The sequence below is a fragment of the Lycorma delicatula genome, chromosome 3 (genome assembly GCF_047948215.1).
Source record: "Lycorma delicatula isolate Av1 chromosome 3, ASM4794821v1, whole genome shotgun sequence".
NCBI lineage: Eukaryota > Metazoa > Arthropoda > Insecta > Hemiptera > Fulgoridae > Lycorma > Lycorma delicatula.
This window is the reverse complement of record NC_134457.1, coordinates 185,738,896-185,757,401: the sequence shown is the minus strand read 5'-3', so window position 1 is coordinate 185,757,401 and position 18,506 is coordinate 185,738,896. Positions and strand designations below refer to the sequence as shown.

The window sequence follows — 18,506 nt, the reverse complement described above, 5'->3', positions numbered from 1 at the left end:
TTAACTTAAGACCCTTTATAAATGACTTAAAAAGAAATAATTTTTTTTTTTCATTTTTATACAACGAATGAAGATGCTAGTAGAATCTTCTAAAAAAAAATTGGGGTTTAAAAAATAAATTGTCCTTAACAAAGTTGATATTCTAGTTTTCAATAATGAAAATGATGGAATGAAAACAAAAGTGCTGGCTGAAATCAGATCCTAAACAAAGATTTTTACTATTACTTGATGGCATGTAATTTTTTGTTGTAAATTAGCCTCCTTTATTACTTATGAAATCTTAATCATTAAATTTTTAAAAAATCATCTTGAAATTACTCTGGGATATTTGAAAAAAAAAACAAAAAAAAAACAGTGCATACAATTTATAAGTTACATCATTTTTCTTAAACTGTTTGTTACAATGATATTGTGGAGAATGATACTAAATTATAGTAAATAATAGTGTTACAATGACATTGTGGAGAATGATACTAAATTATAGTAAATAATAGTTTAATAAATATGATATTTGAAAAATTATGAATCTAATAAGATTTTTTTTTTGTAATTTCTAACCCATCTGTTCGCCCAGATTAATTCTTTAATATCAATTTTAGGTGGCAAATTGTTTAGTCATCAACCATTAATAAACGCCAACAACATGTAATGAGATTGCACCAAGTGTTTAGATTCAGTGATGTATGGAAACCAGTTTAAAATGGTTTTGGCCATTGATATATTTTCCTTTGTTAACATTAATTTCACGAATTCCAAGACATTCTAAGTGTTACAGACTCAAAAGACTATGAGGAATGGGGTTTACCATCATATTGCTTTAACCTTTGTTATTATTGCAGTTATTGTTCTGTTTACAAATTAATAAATTTACAGAATTTATCAATATGTTTCTTTCTATGTGCATAAGTTGAATTTTTATGTTTGTTTTAGAGAAAAATGGTGAATTCCCTCCTACTACAAATTTTATATGAATAATATGTGAATATCAGATAACATACTGTGTAGGAGGTATTAAATTTGTTGCATTTAATAATTTAAAAAAAATTACACCATTTGATAAAGAAGTTGAGGTAAATAAATTTATATAAATATATATATTTTTTCTGTTCTTTGTAAATTGTATTTATTAATTACTTGTTTGTACCAATAAAAAAAAACATTTTTGCTGTAGGTTGCTTTGTTTCTTTACCCCATTATTATTTTTAATTACCCTAATGCAGTGATTCTCAACCTGTTTAGCTTTACGACTCCCAAAAATTAAAAAAAAAATATATATATAATGAATATTTCATGCTCCCCTCAACCACATTCCAATGAAACGTAGTTAAAACTATTTAGCTGCGTTTATAGCAGAGAGTATGATTATGGATGTATGAGGTGTATAAACATCAGAATTTTACAAGTTCCAACTTGATGTTTATGTGCTTCTAGTAATTTGGTCTGCTTGCATAATAGTTGCTGTGAAAGTGTCATGTTCAAACATGTATATAATAATTTTCAACACGTCATGCTCTCAGCAGTATAAAAGAGGCGTAAGGATTGTAGAACATCAATTTAATTTCAAACACGAAGCATGTGTCTGGTGCCTTTATTTAAGTTTTTAAAAGTGTAATTTTGTTGAAAATAATAATTGAGATTTTGAAAATTGTAAACATATTCTTTATAAGCTGAAAAAATGGTTAATTTTATTAAAAGTTACAAAAAAATTTCTTCTTTAGACAGTTTAAAAAGTTTATTCCCGTCTTCATCAACACCTTCACTTTTGTTATTTTGATGCATCGAAATTATACATAAAAAAAATGTGTTAATCTACCTTTCTCCATCCACTTTTCTACAAGGTTTAGTTGATAAGTCTTTTAAATCTAAATTCAAAAACTTTTAATGGAGCTCCTTTATTTACTCAGAAAATTATTCTAAGGGAAATGTTTTTCCGTATTTACAAATATTTTTATTGTAAACACTTTCAAAGTTACACAAATTCTTTTCCTTACTCAAGAATTGTTTTTCTAGGATTTTATTTTAATATTTTTTACTTGTCTTTTAGAATTGTAAGTTCCATGTCAGTATTTAAACATCTTTTCAGAATGTAGCTTTTATACTTTTGTACATTAACAGGATATCTTTTCTAAAGATAAAACAAGGTACCAAGATTCCCAAAAATTTTTTATATTCTTGAAGTACATTTTATTTGTCTTTTGATTCGCATTTAAATTTGCAAATTCCCTATCACAGGAGGTAAGAAGGAATGTTCTGCAACCAAGAAAAACAAAAAAATTGTTTTAAATTACACAGGAACTTCTAGAAGCATCCAGCGTGATAGCATACCAATCATGTTTTATTGTTACAACGAAGAAAATTTAATTTGATCCATTTGGACATTTTTTCTCAGTTTGTAAGAAGAAAACTTATTATCTTTGATCAAAGTGGACTAGAAAATGTTATAATATCACAGATAGTGAAATATATCCATTTTACATAATAATTTGCTTTTGGTTAACACAAGATTTGTCTGGCAGTCATAACTAATAATTAATATCAAATTTTTTATGCACTGTATATTAGAATACATTTACTAAACTTTTATGTCGATAACTCTTGAGAAAAACCAGTATTTTCAATTTAGTTATGCTGTTTATTAATTGTATTTTAAAATTAAGTACAAGCTGAACATTTATCAGTTACAGGGCTTCCAAAGTCAATACTATAATTTTAAAATATTCAGAATCAATTTTAGTATTCAAACAAATATTTATGATACATTCTAGCTATGGGTTTTCAAATCATAATGAAAGCCAGAACTATTAATTGCTTGGATTTATAAAGGGACAAAGTAATAAATTTTACACTTTCAGTGAGATCTTTTTTTTTCATAAAATTAATTTTAATATTCCTGAAAAAGATCATTTTATTTTATAATTTTTGATCTTAATAAAAATAAAAATGAATATCCCTACAGAAAAAATAAATAAAAGTGAAAAGTTAAATCATGAACATACCTTAAAAAACCTGTATGGGAACAAAGTACAAATTGAGAACTTACTCTTTTCTTTATTGGTTAAAAAGTAGACTTCGTTTAAAAGTTTTCTTAACTAAATATTTATAAGTCAGTTTTGTAGAAAAATATTACTACATTGTTTTAAAGAACAAACTTGCTTCCTTATTTATTGTTTTGAGCTTGTTATTTTTATTTTGTGAATACATTTAAAAAAAAAAAATGAAACTTGCAGGAATAAAATAAGTACTCATTGAGCAAATAAATGAACTTAGTGGAATTAAAAATTTCAAACTATTAACAGTAATAAAAAGTAATAAATTAAATTTAAAAAAACTACATAACATGGAAATTTTCTTGTGTTTGCTGTCTTTATTTCTGGCTTATATAATCGTTTCATATAGTAATTTCTTTTTCAGACATGTTTTAAACAGCCAGGTATCTACTATGATGTATTTGGTGGAACTTTAAATGATGTCTGGGAAGCTGATAAAAAATGTTGCACAGGAAAGTATATGTTTATCGATAAAAATAGAAATGGACATTTAAAAATGGGTGGACATGGAGTTGCTGCTATATTCCATATTAACACAGTCATTTTTATACACATATGACATGGGTATGTGTTTTTAATATTAAAGGAGACATTAAGTTATTATATTACATTAAATATATATATATATATATATATATATATATATATATATATATATATGTTAAATATTATATATATATATTATATACTGGAATTATTTGAAAAGTTACCACATTTATAGCTATCAGTCCCATTGTATTTTCATTTGCAGGCATGTACACCATTCTCAGGGGGAACCATTTTAAAATTATTTTCAAAGGGGTGAAACCCACCCGCTTTGCTACACCTACTCACTCCCAACTCAAAAATCTTAATGTTAATGGTCCCAATTATGGGACAGTTAATTACATTAATTGGCAACTCAAAATAAAAAAAATTAATTTTGGTGAAAAGAAAATTAAAATTTGCCTCCCCCAAAGATTTTTGGGGTAAATGTAGCAGAGAGGATGGATTCCACCTCTTTGAAAATAATTTTAAAAAAGTTCCCCCCAAGAATGGTATACATGCCTGCACACAAAGTTATGATAGGACTGATAGCTGTTTAATAGTAAATTTGAAAACTTTTCAAATGATCACCCAGTATATTACTATTAATATATAATATTAAATAATATTATATTATATTAAAACATTATCCATGTTTTCAGACTTATCATTCAAAGAATACAGTTCTTACACTGTGTAAACGTATGTGCAAACAATAAACACAGATCCTTCAGACTAATGAAGCAGGTCTATCACAATATAAACAAACCAAAAGATCATGTTTAGTGTTTCTACTCAAATGCATGTAAATGATCCCAATAATTTTATAAGTTAACAGTTGATTAATCAAAATATTTTATGATGGTACATCCTTGCCCAGTCGTGAAGTATTTAGGCGTGTGGCTGGACAAGCACGGGTCCTGCACTATAAATGTTACACATGTTTTGAAGGTCTATATCAGGTGAACCTGAACCATTTAGTGCCGGCACAGGACCTTCTGGTCAGTTATGCAGCGGAGATGAGTGCGACGTCTGCACTCACCTCCAAACCGTGCGCTTCTCGACTGTGTCCTAATTAGCTGATGTCTGCAGCGATCTGATGCTATACAGGACTCCCTGCCTGTGATGTACAGCTAGGATGGGGCTTTGTAAGGGCGAAGGTGGGAGGGGTGACCTACTACTCCGCATACCTTTTACTTATCCTACCTTTTTATTAGCGTGGAGTGTTATAAAGAGATTTTAACTACTATGGTGAGGGACATGTCTACACGTCAACCTGTGCTAGTGGCAGGCGATTTTAATGCTAGGTCGACCGAGTGGGGATCTGCCAGAACAAATGCAAGAGGTTAGGAGCTTATGGACATGACTGCGGCACTGGATTTAGTAGTGATAAATGTTGGCGATGCATATACATTTCGGAGAGGGCCTTCGGGCTCTATAATCGACGTGACTTTTGCCTCCCCTGAGCTTCTCGCCAAAGCTGCAGATCTACCGGCGCGCCCGTAACTAGTACGTTCATGCCATCAAGGAGCCAAACACAAGTTTTGGCTACACTCTAGCCGCTAGACTAATGCGCGAGTTGCAGCGCAGCCCCTGGCAGCTCGCGAAGTCATGTTACCAGCCAAAGGCATTGCACGTGCTGTCCAGTGTTCGATGCCGGTTTAGTGGTCGATAACACACATTAACATCTGTGGCAACTTACCAGGCATTACTGGATACTCTGTTTCCAGATGCTCCGAAGGGTGAAACAGAAGTCGGCGTTAGGCCGGATTAGACACCATTCCCTGGCGTACGGTCTGTGGAACCCGTGGATATAGACAGAGTGGTTTCTCGAATGGCACGGGGGATTGCCAACTTGAACCGGATATTTTCTATCATTTGCTGCCTGCCATAACAGAGCCGCTTGGCAGAATATTTTCGGGGTGCCTAAGCTGCTTGTTGTAAGGTGGCTTTGGTGAGGGTGTTCTTAAAATCGGGAAATGATCCGAGTGAGGTCAGCAGTTATCGACCCATCAGCCTCTTGCGGTAATCGGCAAGTTGCTTGAAAGGCTGGTTGTGGAATGGCTCTGGGAAAGCATCGATATGAACTCACTTCAAAATCCAGGCCAGTATGGCTTCATGAAAGGGGTTGGCACGGTGGACCGCATCTTAAATACTCTTGCCGAGGTGGAAAGCGCCGACTGTAAATATGTTTTGGGAATTTTTGTTGACATACAGGCAGCATTTCCTTCCTTGTGTTGGAGTTCTGTCCTCTATGGAACGCCGCAATGTTCCCGTAGCCCTGCACGCCGTAGTGCGTGACTATTTGTCTAACCGTACAGTTCTGTTTAGAGATGCACACCTGGCTGTGGAAAAGTCCATCACCAGAGGAAGCCCGCAGGGTTCCGTTCTCGATCCTCTGCTGTGGAACTTGGTATTTGACGAATTTCTCGGACCTACATTCCCAGAAGGGGTCACGGCCCATGCTTTCGCCGATGACTGTTTCCTTTTAGTTCGTGGTAACTCACGACAGGCGCAGGCAGCTTTGTCGACCGTGGAGGGCTGGATGGACCTTCTAAATTTAAAGGTTTCTGTGCCCAAGACGAAGTTTATGCTTCTCAAGTGTGCAGACAAATTATCATACAGTCGTAACCACCACATTAAGTATAAAGGCTGTGTGATCAGCCGAGTTAGAGTTCATAAGTACTAGGTGTTTTGTTTGATGAGAAGTTGATGTTTAGCAACCACATTAGGCAAGTAGCGGCGGACACCGTCTCTGCGATGCACAAGTTTAGGAGGATTGCTCGGAAGGATTAGGGCTGTCGGGTCGTCATTTGTAAATGGTGTACTGAGGTTTCTTCGAAAGTATGGCCTCTTATGCTGCGTCCGTTTGGGCGCATAGGTTGGACAGAAATTGACCACTGATTCAGAATTTAAGGAGTGCCCAGCGCAGAACATTAATAGTATGCACTGGTGTTTTTAAAACTACCACCGTATTGGGAAAGGCTCTCCCAATCGATGTAGTGGTGAAAGTTCGGGCGGCCATGTGGAAGTTGCGAAGAGGCAGGGAGGCTGAGGTATTTGGGATGCGTTTTCGAGCCGGGCTTGTACCGGAGCGGAACGATGATCACAATGCACCGGTTCTAAATTTTTTCAGTTGTCTATCTCCCACCTGAGGAGGAGGCTTTACTGCCTCAAGATGAATGGCAGCAAGAATGGCACACAACTAAGGCAAGTCTTTTTTATAGATTTATACAGGACTTGGGGGGGGGGGATAGACTTGGCCTCTTCTTCGATTTTAAGGGCAACGGGTGCCCAGGTGCTCTCCAACCACGCGTACTAGAACCAATATTTGTTTCGGTTCCGCCTTTTCTTTTTTCTGTTTAGCCTCCGGTAACTACCGTTTTTAGATAATACTTCAGAGGATGAATGAGGATGATATGTATGAGTGTAAATGAAGTGTGGTCTTGTACATTCTCAGTTCGACCAATCCTGAGATGTGTGGTTAATTGAAACCCAACCACCAAAGAACACCGGTATCCACGATCTAGCATTCAAATCCATGTAAAAATAACTGGCTTTACTAGGACTTGAACGCTGGAACTCTCGGCTTCCAAATCAGCTGATTTGGGAAGACGCGTTCACCACTAGACCAACCCGGTGGGTTTTTCGGTTCCGCCTGGCAGCTGATGAGCTGTGCGTCTGTGGGGAGATCCAGTCGAACGAACATATAATGTTCAACTGCTCAGCTTCCAGCTCTTATGGGGGGGGGGGGCAGAACTCAGGCCACCCTGGAAAATTGGCCACACATAAGCGGCGAGTCAATGTGCCCTTAGCAGCATTGTCGGACCATGTGGGTGTTCCTTGATGCCGTTGCTTTTTTCAACCGGCATTAGTGGTTTATTTAAGGGAAAGACTCCTACCTCGCTGCTGTGGGAAGCTACCCGAGAGTTATGGCTGGCCATCAGCCAATTAAAGCTCCAAGCGCATTAATATTGATGGGCAGGTACTTGCTGTCATTCAGCGACCTAGACGAGGCAGCCAATTGCTGTCTTGATTAAGTAAATTTTAATTTATTGAATGTCATATATATTTTAGTAGTTGTCAGGATGCGACTACCCATTTTAGAATATATGACAAGTGAGCGGTGGGACACGAAGCAAGTGGTGTGTGGCGCCATGATTATTTCGCTCATGCAATTAGGTTAGCTTCAGGAGCTAGTTAGGATACTGGTCGCTAAACTGATTCTAAACTCAGTAGCCGTTTATGGCATAGACATTCGGTCTTATACTTTAAGGCGACTGAATGGGGTGGTGGCGGGAGAAATGCCATGCCTCCCCTGAGCTTGCTGCCCGCATTGCAGACTGAAGAGTGTGGGATCAAGCGATCTTGATGATGATCGCTGATCTCCATCGGAGGTGGTGTTTATTGACCACCTATATTCACAGGCTGGAGCCTGGTGTTTTTACCGAACGGCTTGATCTATGTGTAGTACGTCGGGTCCCACGGCGGAGGGGAAGGCCACATGTCTCACCGATTGTCTTGAAGAAACCTGCGAACTCCTCCCACGTAAATACGTCTGCAGGAGTTGTCCGCTTGCATATTGGTGGACTGCTGATATAACCAGCAAGCGAGAAGAATGCCACAGGGCTAGGAGGCGTATGTCAAGGGCGTACTTACATTCGGTAAAATTCGTATACGCTGAGCTGTATAAGGAAAATAGGAGAGAGCTTGCTAAGCGAAAGAGAAACTTTTGGGCTTAATTAATCGAGAAGGTGGAGACGGACCCATGGGGGAGGCCCTATGCAGTTATAATGAAGAAAGCAGTAAGACCCACAGCTACAGTTTTGAGGTATTCACAAGAAGTGCTGAACCTAGTTGACAGACTCTTCCTCTCGGTGGAGGAATACTCCCTAAGGTAAGAGGCACAGCTGGGGGACTATACCGCTGTTTACCAATGCAGAACTGAAGGCGACGTTCATGAGAATACCGTCGGCCAAAGCGCCTGGCTTGGATCTTCTGTCTAATACAATTATCAGGGTGGTGGCTGAGCCAGAAGTGTTTCACCTCTGTCTCTGGTTTCTGTCTTGAAGAGGCAGTTTATCCTGGCAGATGGAAGGGTCAGCGGTTGGTGCTAGTTCTTAAACCGGGGAAGGATTTGGCACTTCCCTCCTTGTACCGGCCACTGGCGATGATCATGATCGATGCGATAGCGAAGTTATTATGCTGGAACTTATGCTTCAGCAAAGGATAGCTGGTGTATTGGAAGAGCAGGGCGATCTCTCTGCGAATCAGTATGTATTTCGCAGAGATAAGTCCGCCCTCGATGCCGTAGCTGCTGTCTGCGACTTGGCCCGAAAAGTCTTGAGGAGAGATGATGGTAGGAGTTGCGACCTAGTCACAGTGGACGTACGAAACGAGTTTAATTGTATCCACCACTCACCAATAATGGGAGCACTGGAAGACCTACGTGTCCCTTCTTACCTGCGACGGATGGGCGAAATTACCTCATCGGACGTCGGATGATCTTTAGACTGCATGATGGGTATGTTGAGAAGAATCTCAATAGAGGGGTGATGCAGGGGTCGGTCCTTGGACCGACCCCTGCGTCACCCCTCTATTGAGATTGGTCCTTGGTGTGTTTCGGGTTGTTCTCACAATCGGTTGCATTATTTGGCTACGCTGAAGATGTAGCATTGCTAGTCGATGCGGAAACAAGGTATGAGGCTGTAGGCAAGATAACTTAGTCGTATACAAGGATTAGTGAGTGAATGGCTGGGGTAAAACTGGAGTTGGCTCCTGAAAAGATGGAGATGGTGGTAATCTCTGCCGCCAGGAGGAGGCCAACTTTACGTCTGATCCTTGATAGCAGAGAAATTGTGTACCAGGTAGCCATAAAATACTTGGGAATCTGGGTTGACTCCAGTCTAAGGTTTAGTTCTCACTCTGGACTTGTGAGAAGGCGGAGGAAACTACTGACCCTTGTTGCTAGCCTACTCCCGAATACAAGAGGTCCCACCAAACAAAGGAGGAAATTGCTTACTGGTGTGGTTTATTCAGCCCTGCTATATGGCGCTGAGTTGTGAGCGGGTGTTGTTAGATTTTACAAGTTCAGGAGTAAATAGAAATCCATCCACAGGAGGTTTGCATCAGAACTGCGGGTGCCTATAGGACGGTGTCCAGGGAAGCGGTTGAGGTGATTGATGGACTCCTGCCTGTAGACTTGATGATAATGTGGCGTAGCAGAACTAGGGAACTGAGGACACTTCTATTAGAGGAACGGAAGCGCTCTGCTGAAGAACTAGAAGAAGAGATTGCACAAACATAACAGGAGTGGTAGAATCGGGTAGGTGGACCCATCGCCTTATTGGGGACATCAGGAGGTGGTGCTGGAGAACCCTGGCAGGTCCCCAGGAACCAGGCAGGAACCCCAGGCTGGCACAATTCCTGGCAGGTCGTGGGGGATTCAGATCTTATTTGTACAGATTCGAACTCGACCTGTCTGAAAATTGCCCGGAGTACGAGGTAGAAGAGACCCTTGAACATGCATTCTTTCTGTGCCCGCGATTCGCCATAGAGCGTAGAGAGATGCTAGACAACCTAAGATGTGAGAACATATTTCGCCCTGAAGGTACCCTACGGATCCTTTTACAAGGTGGCATAGTGGAAGACTGGAAAGATTCGTCAGGACGGTCATGAGGAAGCTGCATTTACATGAGGAGTCTCACAGAGGAGAATAGTGCCGGATGGCGTGGGGGCGGACAGGTTCTCTGCTGAGTGCCTAGGGGTTCACCATAAGTTTGGGAGTCGCCTGGGTGTGATGAGGCCGGTCTTGCATCTGATGGTGGCCACTAGTAAGTGGTGCGACTGTTTGAGATTTCTGTCTTGACTGCTGTGTGGGTGTGTACCGCGTGGGTATTGTGGAAGTTAGAAGCTTTGTCCTGTTTTCTGCATGATTCTTGTGCGGTGTTGTTGTTGGTGTTGGTATTTGGTGTGCTGTATGTGTTGTTTCCAGTGGTGTTTGTGTGGTGTATGACATCCTGTTGGTTTGTTATGACTGTGTGTGCGAGCGATTCCTCCTTCTTCAGATGAAATGCTTTTATAAACAGTATCTGGAAGGGGGGGGGAATCAAGGGTAGAGGTTAATCGGTAGAGCGCAGGTATACATACGCCCTTGGTTATAACTGGCAATAACTTTTTTTCTGTAAGAATGATATTGTATACTACTACCAAGAAGTCTACTGGTGGACAGACAGGATAGCTGCACTCAGGACAGAGGCCATGAGTATTCGTAGGAGACTCCAGCGTACGAGGAGAAGAGTAGGTGCTGAAGATCCACGGCTGGCGTGGGAGATGGTACAGGCGAGGAGGGCCTTACAAACAGAGGTTAAAAAAGAGAAAAGGGATGCTTGAAAGAGACTGTGCGTGGAAGTGAACAGCGACCCTTGGGGGCAGACGTTCCAGATAGTGATTGGGAATTTTGTAAGAAGTCTGCCCACCCTCTCTGAGGAGCAGGTGGTGGAGGAGGTGGGAAAGTTTTTTACAGTGAAGCAGGACGTCTGGGAGGAGATAAGGTCAGAAGAACCCAGAAATTTCACCATTGGTGAGCAGCAGCTGGCGGCTGCGGAGCTTAATAAAAATAAGAATCCGGGACCGGATGAGATGCCGGGAAGGTCGTTAAGACATTAATTGAGTGGCACCCCTTGTCGGTCCTGGATGCGATGATAGATATGCTGCAGCGCGGGGAGTTTCCGGTATGCTGAAAGGCCAGGCTGGTTATCCTTTCGAAGCCGGATGCCGGGTTGGATGTGCCAGGAGGATACCGCCCACTGTCTGCTAAACAAGTGAGCAAGATGTTTGAGAGACTCCTGGCGTACCGGCTGAAGGAGGAGGTAGCTGCAGTGGACGACCTCTCGCCAAACCAATATGGTTTCATTCGCGGGAGGTCGACGGTGGATGCCACCGAGAGGGTGACCTCCTGGGCCAGGCAAAAGGCAGCAGGCACCAGGCGTTGGAGGCGCATTCCAACTGTGATACTACTCAACGTCAGGAATGCCTTTAAGAGCGTCCCTTCGGAGGAAGATGAGGGAGGCCCTGGAACTGAATGGGTCAGTGTTTACATAAGGGCTGTACTCAATAGATATTTGAAGGACAAGAGACTAACAGCCCGGGTGGAGAGTGGAGGCTACGAATTTCACATTCACGGGGGGGGGGGGTGATGGCTTAGGGTTCTGTTTTGTAGCTCCTCCTCTGGAATTTCGTGTTCAACGGGGTGCTGAGGCTGGAGTACCTCGGAGACACGGAGGCCGTGGCCTACGCCGATGAGCTGGCTCTACTGGTTTCTGGGGCCAGCGAGCGGAACGTGGAGGAGGTGAGTAATGCTGCCGTAAGGGTTGCCAGCCGTGGGCTGAATGAGTTGGGGCTAACGCCGGCACCCGAAAAGGTCAAGGTCAAAGTCCTAGTCATGGCGGGCAGGTGACGGTTAAGGGTGATCACCCTACAGGAGGATGGCATCCGGCTGGCGAAGATGGAAAACACCAAATACCTGGGTGTTTGGTTGTATAAAAACAGGAAGTACGACGAGGATGTACAGCATGTTGTCGAGAAAGCGGAGAGGTCTGCGGCGGTGCTGGGCAAGATTATGCTCAGGTCTTGGATCTCCAGAACCTCAACAAGAAGGCTGATCATGTCAGTAACTGCCTCAATTATGTTGTACGCTGCGCTTATGTAGGAAGAGGAGCTGCACGTGGACAGGAATGTAGCGAAGCTAGAAGCCGAGCAACGTGGAGTGGCATTTTGGGTCACGGCGGCGTACAGGACTGTTTTGGAGAAGACGGTCTGAGTACTGGCATGGTTGCCTCCGATAAGGTTACTGGTGAGGAAGAGATCCCAGAGGCGCAGGGATATGACGCCGGGAAAAGACAGGCAGCAACTTGTTGAGGCTTGGCAGAACCTATGAGACATGTCGGGGAAGGGTAGATAGGCCTGGAGGTTTACCGTGGCTATGCAGAAGGCATGGGGAGCTGAACTAACATCTTACTCAGCTCTTCACTGGCCATGGCGATTTCGGATCTTACCTGCACAGGTTCCATCTACGTGAAGATCCTGGGTTTGTCTACTGCGGGAAAGTAGACACTCCCCAGCACAACTTCTTCGGCTGTGGGAGGTGGGTGCCGTTGCGGGGGACCTTTGGGTTCTCCATTGATGCCCGGCAACATGCTGGAGTACATGCTCAGAGGGGAGAGGGAGTGGCGAGTTGTGGCAGAGCTCGCCACTCGTATTATCCGAGAGATGGAGAGTGACCATAAAAAAAAAAAAATATATATATTTATAAACGAAGCGTAGCACGTGTAGCATAGAGAGGCAGCCACATGCCTAGGGCGCCTTGGTTTACCCACATACAAGCGTGGGGAGTCGGGGCTACCCGAGGATGGCATGTGAGACCCTCAAGTGATGACCTGTGATCGCGGGGGCTAGATTTAGGGCCGGGAAGGTTAGCCTTCCCACCGAGGGACATTTCGGCTATCCGGAAGAGGATGTTGGGATGCCCTGATGATATGGGGAGGACCCCGATGTGTAGCGTCCTGTCAAGGACTGCAGATAGGTGCAGGCAACTGCCACGAAGGAATCTCACGGGGCTGTGTAATGCTTAATTGCGGGTCCGGCCCCGGGACAGGAGTTTGTAAGATAGGAGATTTAGTCGGTAGGACGCAGGCACACATACGCACTTAACAACATCTTGCCGAACCTGCAGCAAGCCCGATACTCTTCCCGTAAATGGGATTCTTCCAACTCACCATTAGGGGTGAGATGGGGAGAATTCAATTCTTTCTAGGAACTTTTGAAAGTGAAAATAAAATACGTAAACACATCGATCTTCATCGGTTGGATCTCAGAGAAATGTTAAAGTCTTTAAAATGTTTTGCAAACATAAACGGTTTATTTGCTACAAGATCTTATTTTAAGTGCCACTATGAAGTCTGTGAAGTTAATTCGTTTTAATCAAATTTCCTATCAGATTTTTCAGTTTCGATAGCGTAAAATGTGAAATGAAATGCGAATATGTACTTCAAAGTAATTGTCTGGTCATTATTTAATTTGATTTATAATTCTCAAAGATAATAGCTTAATGTTTTAAATGTAAGGTAAAAATCATTAATATTAAAAAGTAATTTTTGTGTAGAATTTTCCTGTAATTGAGATATTGTAGTTGACAAGTGTTTTACCATTACAAGTAATGAGTTTTATCGTTGTCATAAAGCGTGTTCTTGAATAACTTATAATTCAGAAACAAACACCTGTTGACATAGATCATACACATCAAATAAATCTCTCTCTGTCTTGTAGATCTGTCTTATGACAGGATTCAATTGGATACTTTCCACTTCTCTGTCCTGAGCGTCTCCTGGGATACTGCCACTCGGAGATCCGATTGTGGGCATATTACTCTGAACAATTTCTTCTGAGGAACTGCCATATACAGAGCCTAATCCAATGGGACTAGGGACACCCCAAAGGTATTTAATGGGTTGGTTTCCCCTTACATTCCACATTCTGTGCCGTTGAAACTTTAGATTCATCCGCCTTTAGGAATGGTTTCTTACTCCAATGGCAAGGGGGTGTGTCCTGCCTTCTATCACTCCTGCACCCTCCATAGAGGCTGTTGGCATTCGTAGAAAGGGATCTCCTTATGCTCGGCTCCAGCCTTCGTTAGCCGCTTACATATACTACCATAAGCAGTATGTGTAATCTTTGTCCCCTCTCTCTACCTCGGGGAGATCAAGGTCCCGGAATTTCCTTTCCTCGAAATCGGGACCACAAGGCATTTCCTGATTCCTTCAGTACTTTAGAGAGGTAAGTAAATATAACAGCGATAATAATATTATTTAAAAGTAATATCTAAAAGGTATCAGGTTTTGCAGAAAATACAGTTATTTTTAAATAATAATCTTTTTTTTTTATTGCCGATTTTTCTGGGGGTAGAGGAATTTTATTGGCGGAAGTTCTTCCTGGCACCAATATAATAGAGGGAATGAAATAAGGAAATTTTTGGGCTGAGAAAAATGACACTCTACCGCGTTAAAGACAGAAGTTCTACCACTTTACCACGAAGTCGAATAATACCTTGAAATACTGTGAATTAAAAAAAAAAATTTTTGTTCCCCATTTATGCACAATGTAATTTGCCGCGTAATGAATTAATAAAATAATAATTATTGATTCGACTAAATTATTGTTGAATTAAAATAAACAAACAAGAACGACGTAATGCAGGAGTTAAAATATCTTATGAAAATATTAATATACTCCATGTTCATTTAATTCAGTATTCGAATACACAGTACATGCATGTGGTATTGTGACACGTATGACACACTGAACCGAAATGATCCATTAAAAATGTTACTGTTCTTTCCTTGAAATACATTCCTTAGAAATTATGAGCGTCATATTTTTGAATTTCAGCAATGTTGTCAATAATTAATATTTTTATCGACCGACTTCAAGGAATAATCGTAAACTAATGATACGGCCCTATACCTTCTTATTGCGCACTTCACAAAAATGTTAATTTTCATAGGTAAAAGAATTACGTCTTATGCAAAGATATAATATAATATATATTATATAAATATACGTATTTAAAGTGTAACACGAAGTTCTCCCGGGAATTTCATAACCTTATCTACTCGTAAAAATAATGGAAAAATTTCAAACAAATATAAGTCCTAAAATTAGCCGTTTGCGAGTTATCTAGTGAAAGATTTTGCTTGGATTTCAGCTACCCTGGTGAAATAAAGTAGTACTGAAATTTTTAGGACGTTAAATAAAGAACAGAACTAGTGATTTCTTATGGTTTTTAACCGGAAAATCGAATAAAATAAGTCCCAGAACCGTATCTGCAGCAATTTTTGAGAAATGAAAAGAGGGTTAAAACCAATAAATTGGGGTAATAACACTATTTTTTATGTTTGACGTACAATAAATTTGTTAAATAGATAATAAACATATAAAACTTATTAAATTCTCTATAACAAAAGTTGTCGAGAATTTATACGTTAGAAACATATGCATATTAATCAAACATTTGTTCAAATGTTTCTAACCTTTGATTCAACTAATCCTACATTTGTTCAGAATTCATTTCTCTACAACTTGTTTAAAAGTTTTACGTGTTTATTACCTATTTTACAATGATATTGTACGAAAAACATAAAAAACAGGGATTTTTAAACCAATTTATTGGGTTTCATCCAGATTTCTGAAAAACTACTGCAGATACGGTTGTGGGGCCCAATTATTCTATTATTCATGTTAAAAACCAGAAGAATCACAATTCTTCTTAATTAACGCCCTGATATAAACCTCGGATCTTTGTTGATTAAAAAACCTGTTCTAGATTTTCATTACCTTGCGAATTATTTCTCATTATTCAAGTCTGGACGTTTGTCAGCACTAGTTTCGTTTAGGTCACCTTTGTCAGCTCTAGTTTAGACACTTACCTCCTGATCAACTGAGATGAAATGCACTGACTTTTTTTTGCGATTTTTAGTTCATGAAGTTAGTGATGATAATTATTTTTAAATATAAACTCTCTCTCTTTTTCATGTTTAGCCTCCGGTAACTACCGTTCAGATAATACTTCAGAGGATGATACGTATGAGTGTAAATGAAGTGTAGTCTTGTACATTCTCAGTTCGACCATTCCTGAGATGTGTGGTTAATTGAAACCCAACCACCAAAGAACACCGGTATCCACGATCTAGTATTCAAATCCGTGTAAAAATAACTGGCCTTTGCGACCGTCGCAAATTCTCATTGGAATATCTAATAATAGAAGTTTTCTGGTGATATTTTATATATTTCAATAAATTCTAAATACCTTTTTTTAGTGATAGTTTCCTTCACATATTGTTTTCATTCTACGTGCTGACATGATATATCAATCATATTTGATTGATAAAAAATACCACGACTTAACCATGTACGTATTGAGCCTGGGATCTTCGGTAAATTAAGATAAAATGAATTAATTAAGTTAAAACCTTAATTCACTAATAAACTAAGTTTTAATGCAAAACTAGTAAGTTCACTAGTAAACTAAGATTTTGAGGCGACATTTGATAAAAAGGTTTTAAAACAATTAATATTCATTAGAGTTTTAATAAATAAAACAGCGTATTTCGTTATGGTAATCAGAATCTTTAATTTGGTGCAATAAATTAAGATCACGAAATTCTACAATTACAGTTCCTGCCTTATTATTTTATTTTTATGAATTTCAGTTATAAAATTAAAAAAGAACCTCTGTTGAAAATTTATATTAATGTAACTGATATTATGTACATATTAATAAAATTTGTAATCCTGAACTGTTCTTATTTTTTAAATTTCACTATCAAAACATTTTTATAAGAAGTAAAAAAATACTCATATCTGCTGTCTGCACAGGGCCCTGGCTTCCTCAGCAGCATCTCTTCAAATGTCTGTTCTCCACTTCATATTTGATTTCTCATCCATCTCAACGTTTTCAATCTACTCCCTTTTTCATTTTTTTTCTTCTTCAACACCCTTATTTCAATGAGTCTAAATCTCTCTTGTGACCAGACCTCCTGCCATTCTCTGGAGATTATCGGACCGTCACAATTTTTGTCTTCTAACTTCACCGTATTACAGTATTACCATAATGCTGTTCCACTTCAGTGTTTGTTCTAACTAGTTGTTCTCTATTCTTATTCATTGACCCATAAAGTTGTTCTCCCTTCCTAACAGTATCTATTTTTCAAACCGATGTGTGCTAATTGCCCTTACTACCAAAACACAGATTCTAACTTTGTTAATCTTAAAACATCTTTCGGCTGAAAAAGTATCAGAAAGTATAGTGCATTCGCAGAGTTGCTGTGCATTGAAATTATTAAGTGTAATGTGTCAGTATTTTGAAGAAGAACTAATTTACTATTCAAATGTTTTGCATCTTTAGATAATTTTCGGGGAACTATTGAAAAATTACATTATTGGATTTTATTTAGTAGTACGGTGGTTTGTTTAATTTTATACTTAGGCAGTGATTATTAGTTCGTAGTATTAAAATTAACCGAAAGAAAATTATTAAAATTTATCTGAAAGAATTGTTACAAAAGTGGTTGCGGACATTTATAAAATATGAATTATTCAAAAGCGGTTCCCGATCGCCAGAAAACTACTTTACATCTTTGAAGTTTGTTATTTTCGAGAAAGGTAAAGTCTTCAAAATAAAGCTATTATTACGTCCTTAGAATTTTACCTGATGCTTGTAAAGGTAAAATTTTAAAGCAGAATTTTCAAAGCATTATTTTGAGAAAAAGCCTAATTCACAAAATATAATCCTGTTAAGGGGAAAGTCATTCTTAAATATTAGCCAAAACAATACGTTTCTAAAGTTTGTAAAACTGAATATTTAAAATTTTTAAATTCTGCTGAGAAATGTGATAAAAGATTGATTTATAAAAATATTTTAAATATCGGTTCGGCTGTTTGCTTTGAAATTTAGTGGTGATTAAACATACAACTCACACATATCAAACATTAAATGACACTATCCAGGTGCAACGACGCAAATGAATATCTGTACAGCAGTATATGACAGAGGTATAACGACATTCAAAGCATTTCAAAACGAACAGTAGCGACCATAGTTTAGAAGCTACATACGATTGACACTGTGTTAGTTTTATCCATGGAAACAATTTGTGTCATCCGGGAGTAAACTTTACGTTAGATAGGGTAAGAAACAACAGAAGTAAACGAAAGACGTTAATAGCACTTCAAAATTCTAAGAAAGAAGATGCTTAAAATTGTAGAAAGTAAAAAAAAAAAAAAATAGTAACAAAGAGGAAGATTTAAAAGATCAATCATACGGAGTTGGAGAACTTTTAAATTAATCAAAGGCAAGGCAAATAAAAAATCTTTCAAGTA

General features: G+C 39.1%; 1 protein-coding gene across 4 annotated transcripts in view; it reads left to right on the top strand.

The window, feature by feature from the left end:
- The window catches only part of LOC142322278 (alpha-amylase-related protein-like), a 113,669-nt gene that overhangs the window by 12,467 nt on the left and 82,696 nt on the right, over nucleotides 1–18,506 (top strand). The window contains exon 1 of one of the 4 annotated variants that reach the window (XM_075361184.1): nucleotides 3,412–3,611. The exons of the other annotated variants lie outside the window; for them this stretch is intronic. Coding sequence (XP_075217299.1) covers nucleotides 3,554–3,611 — 58 coding nt within the window. The 5' untranslated portion in view covers nucleotides 3,412–3,553. Of the gene's footprint in view, nucleotides 1–3,411; nucleotides 3,612–18,506 lie in introns of those variants that run through there. 4 annotated transcript variants of the gene reach the window in all.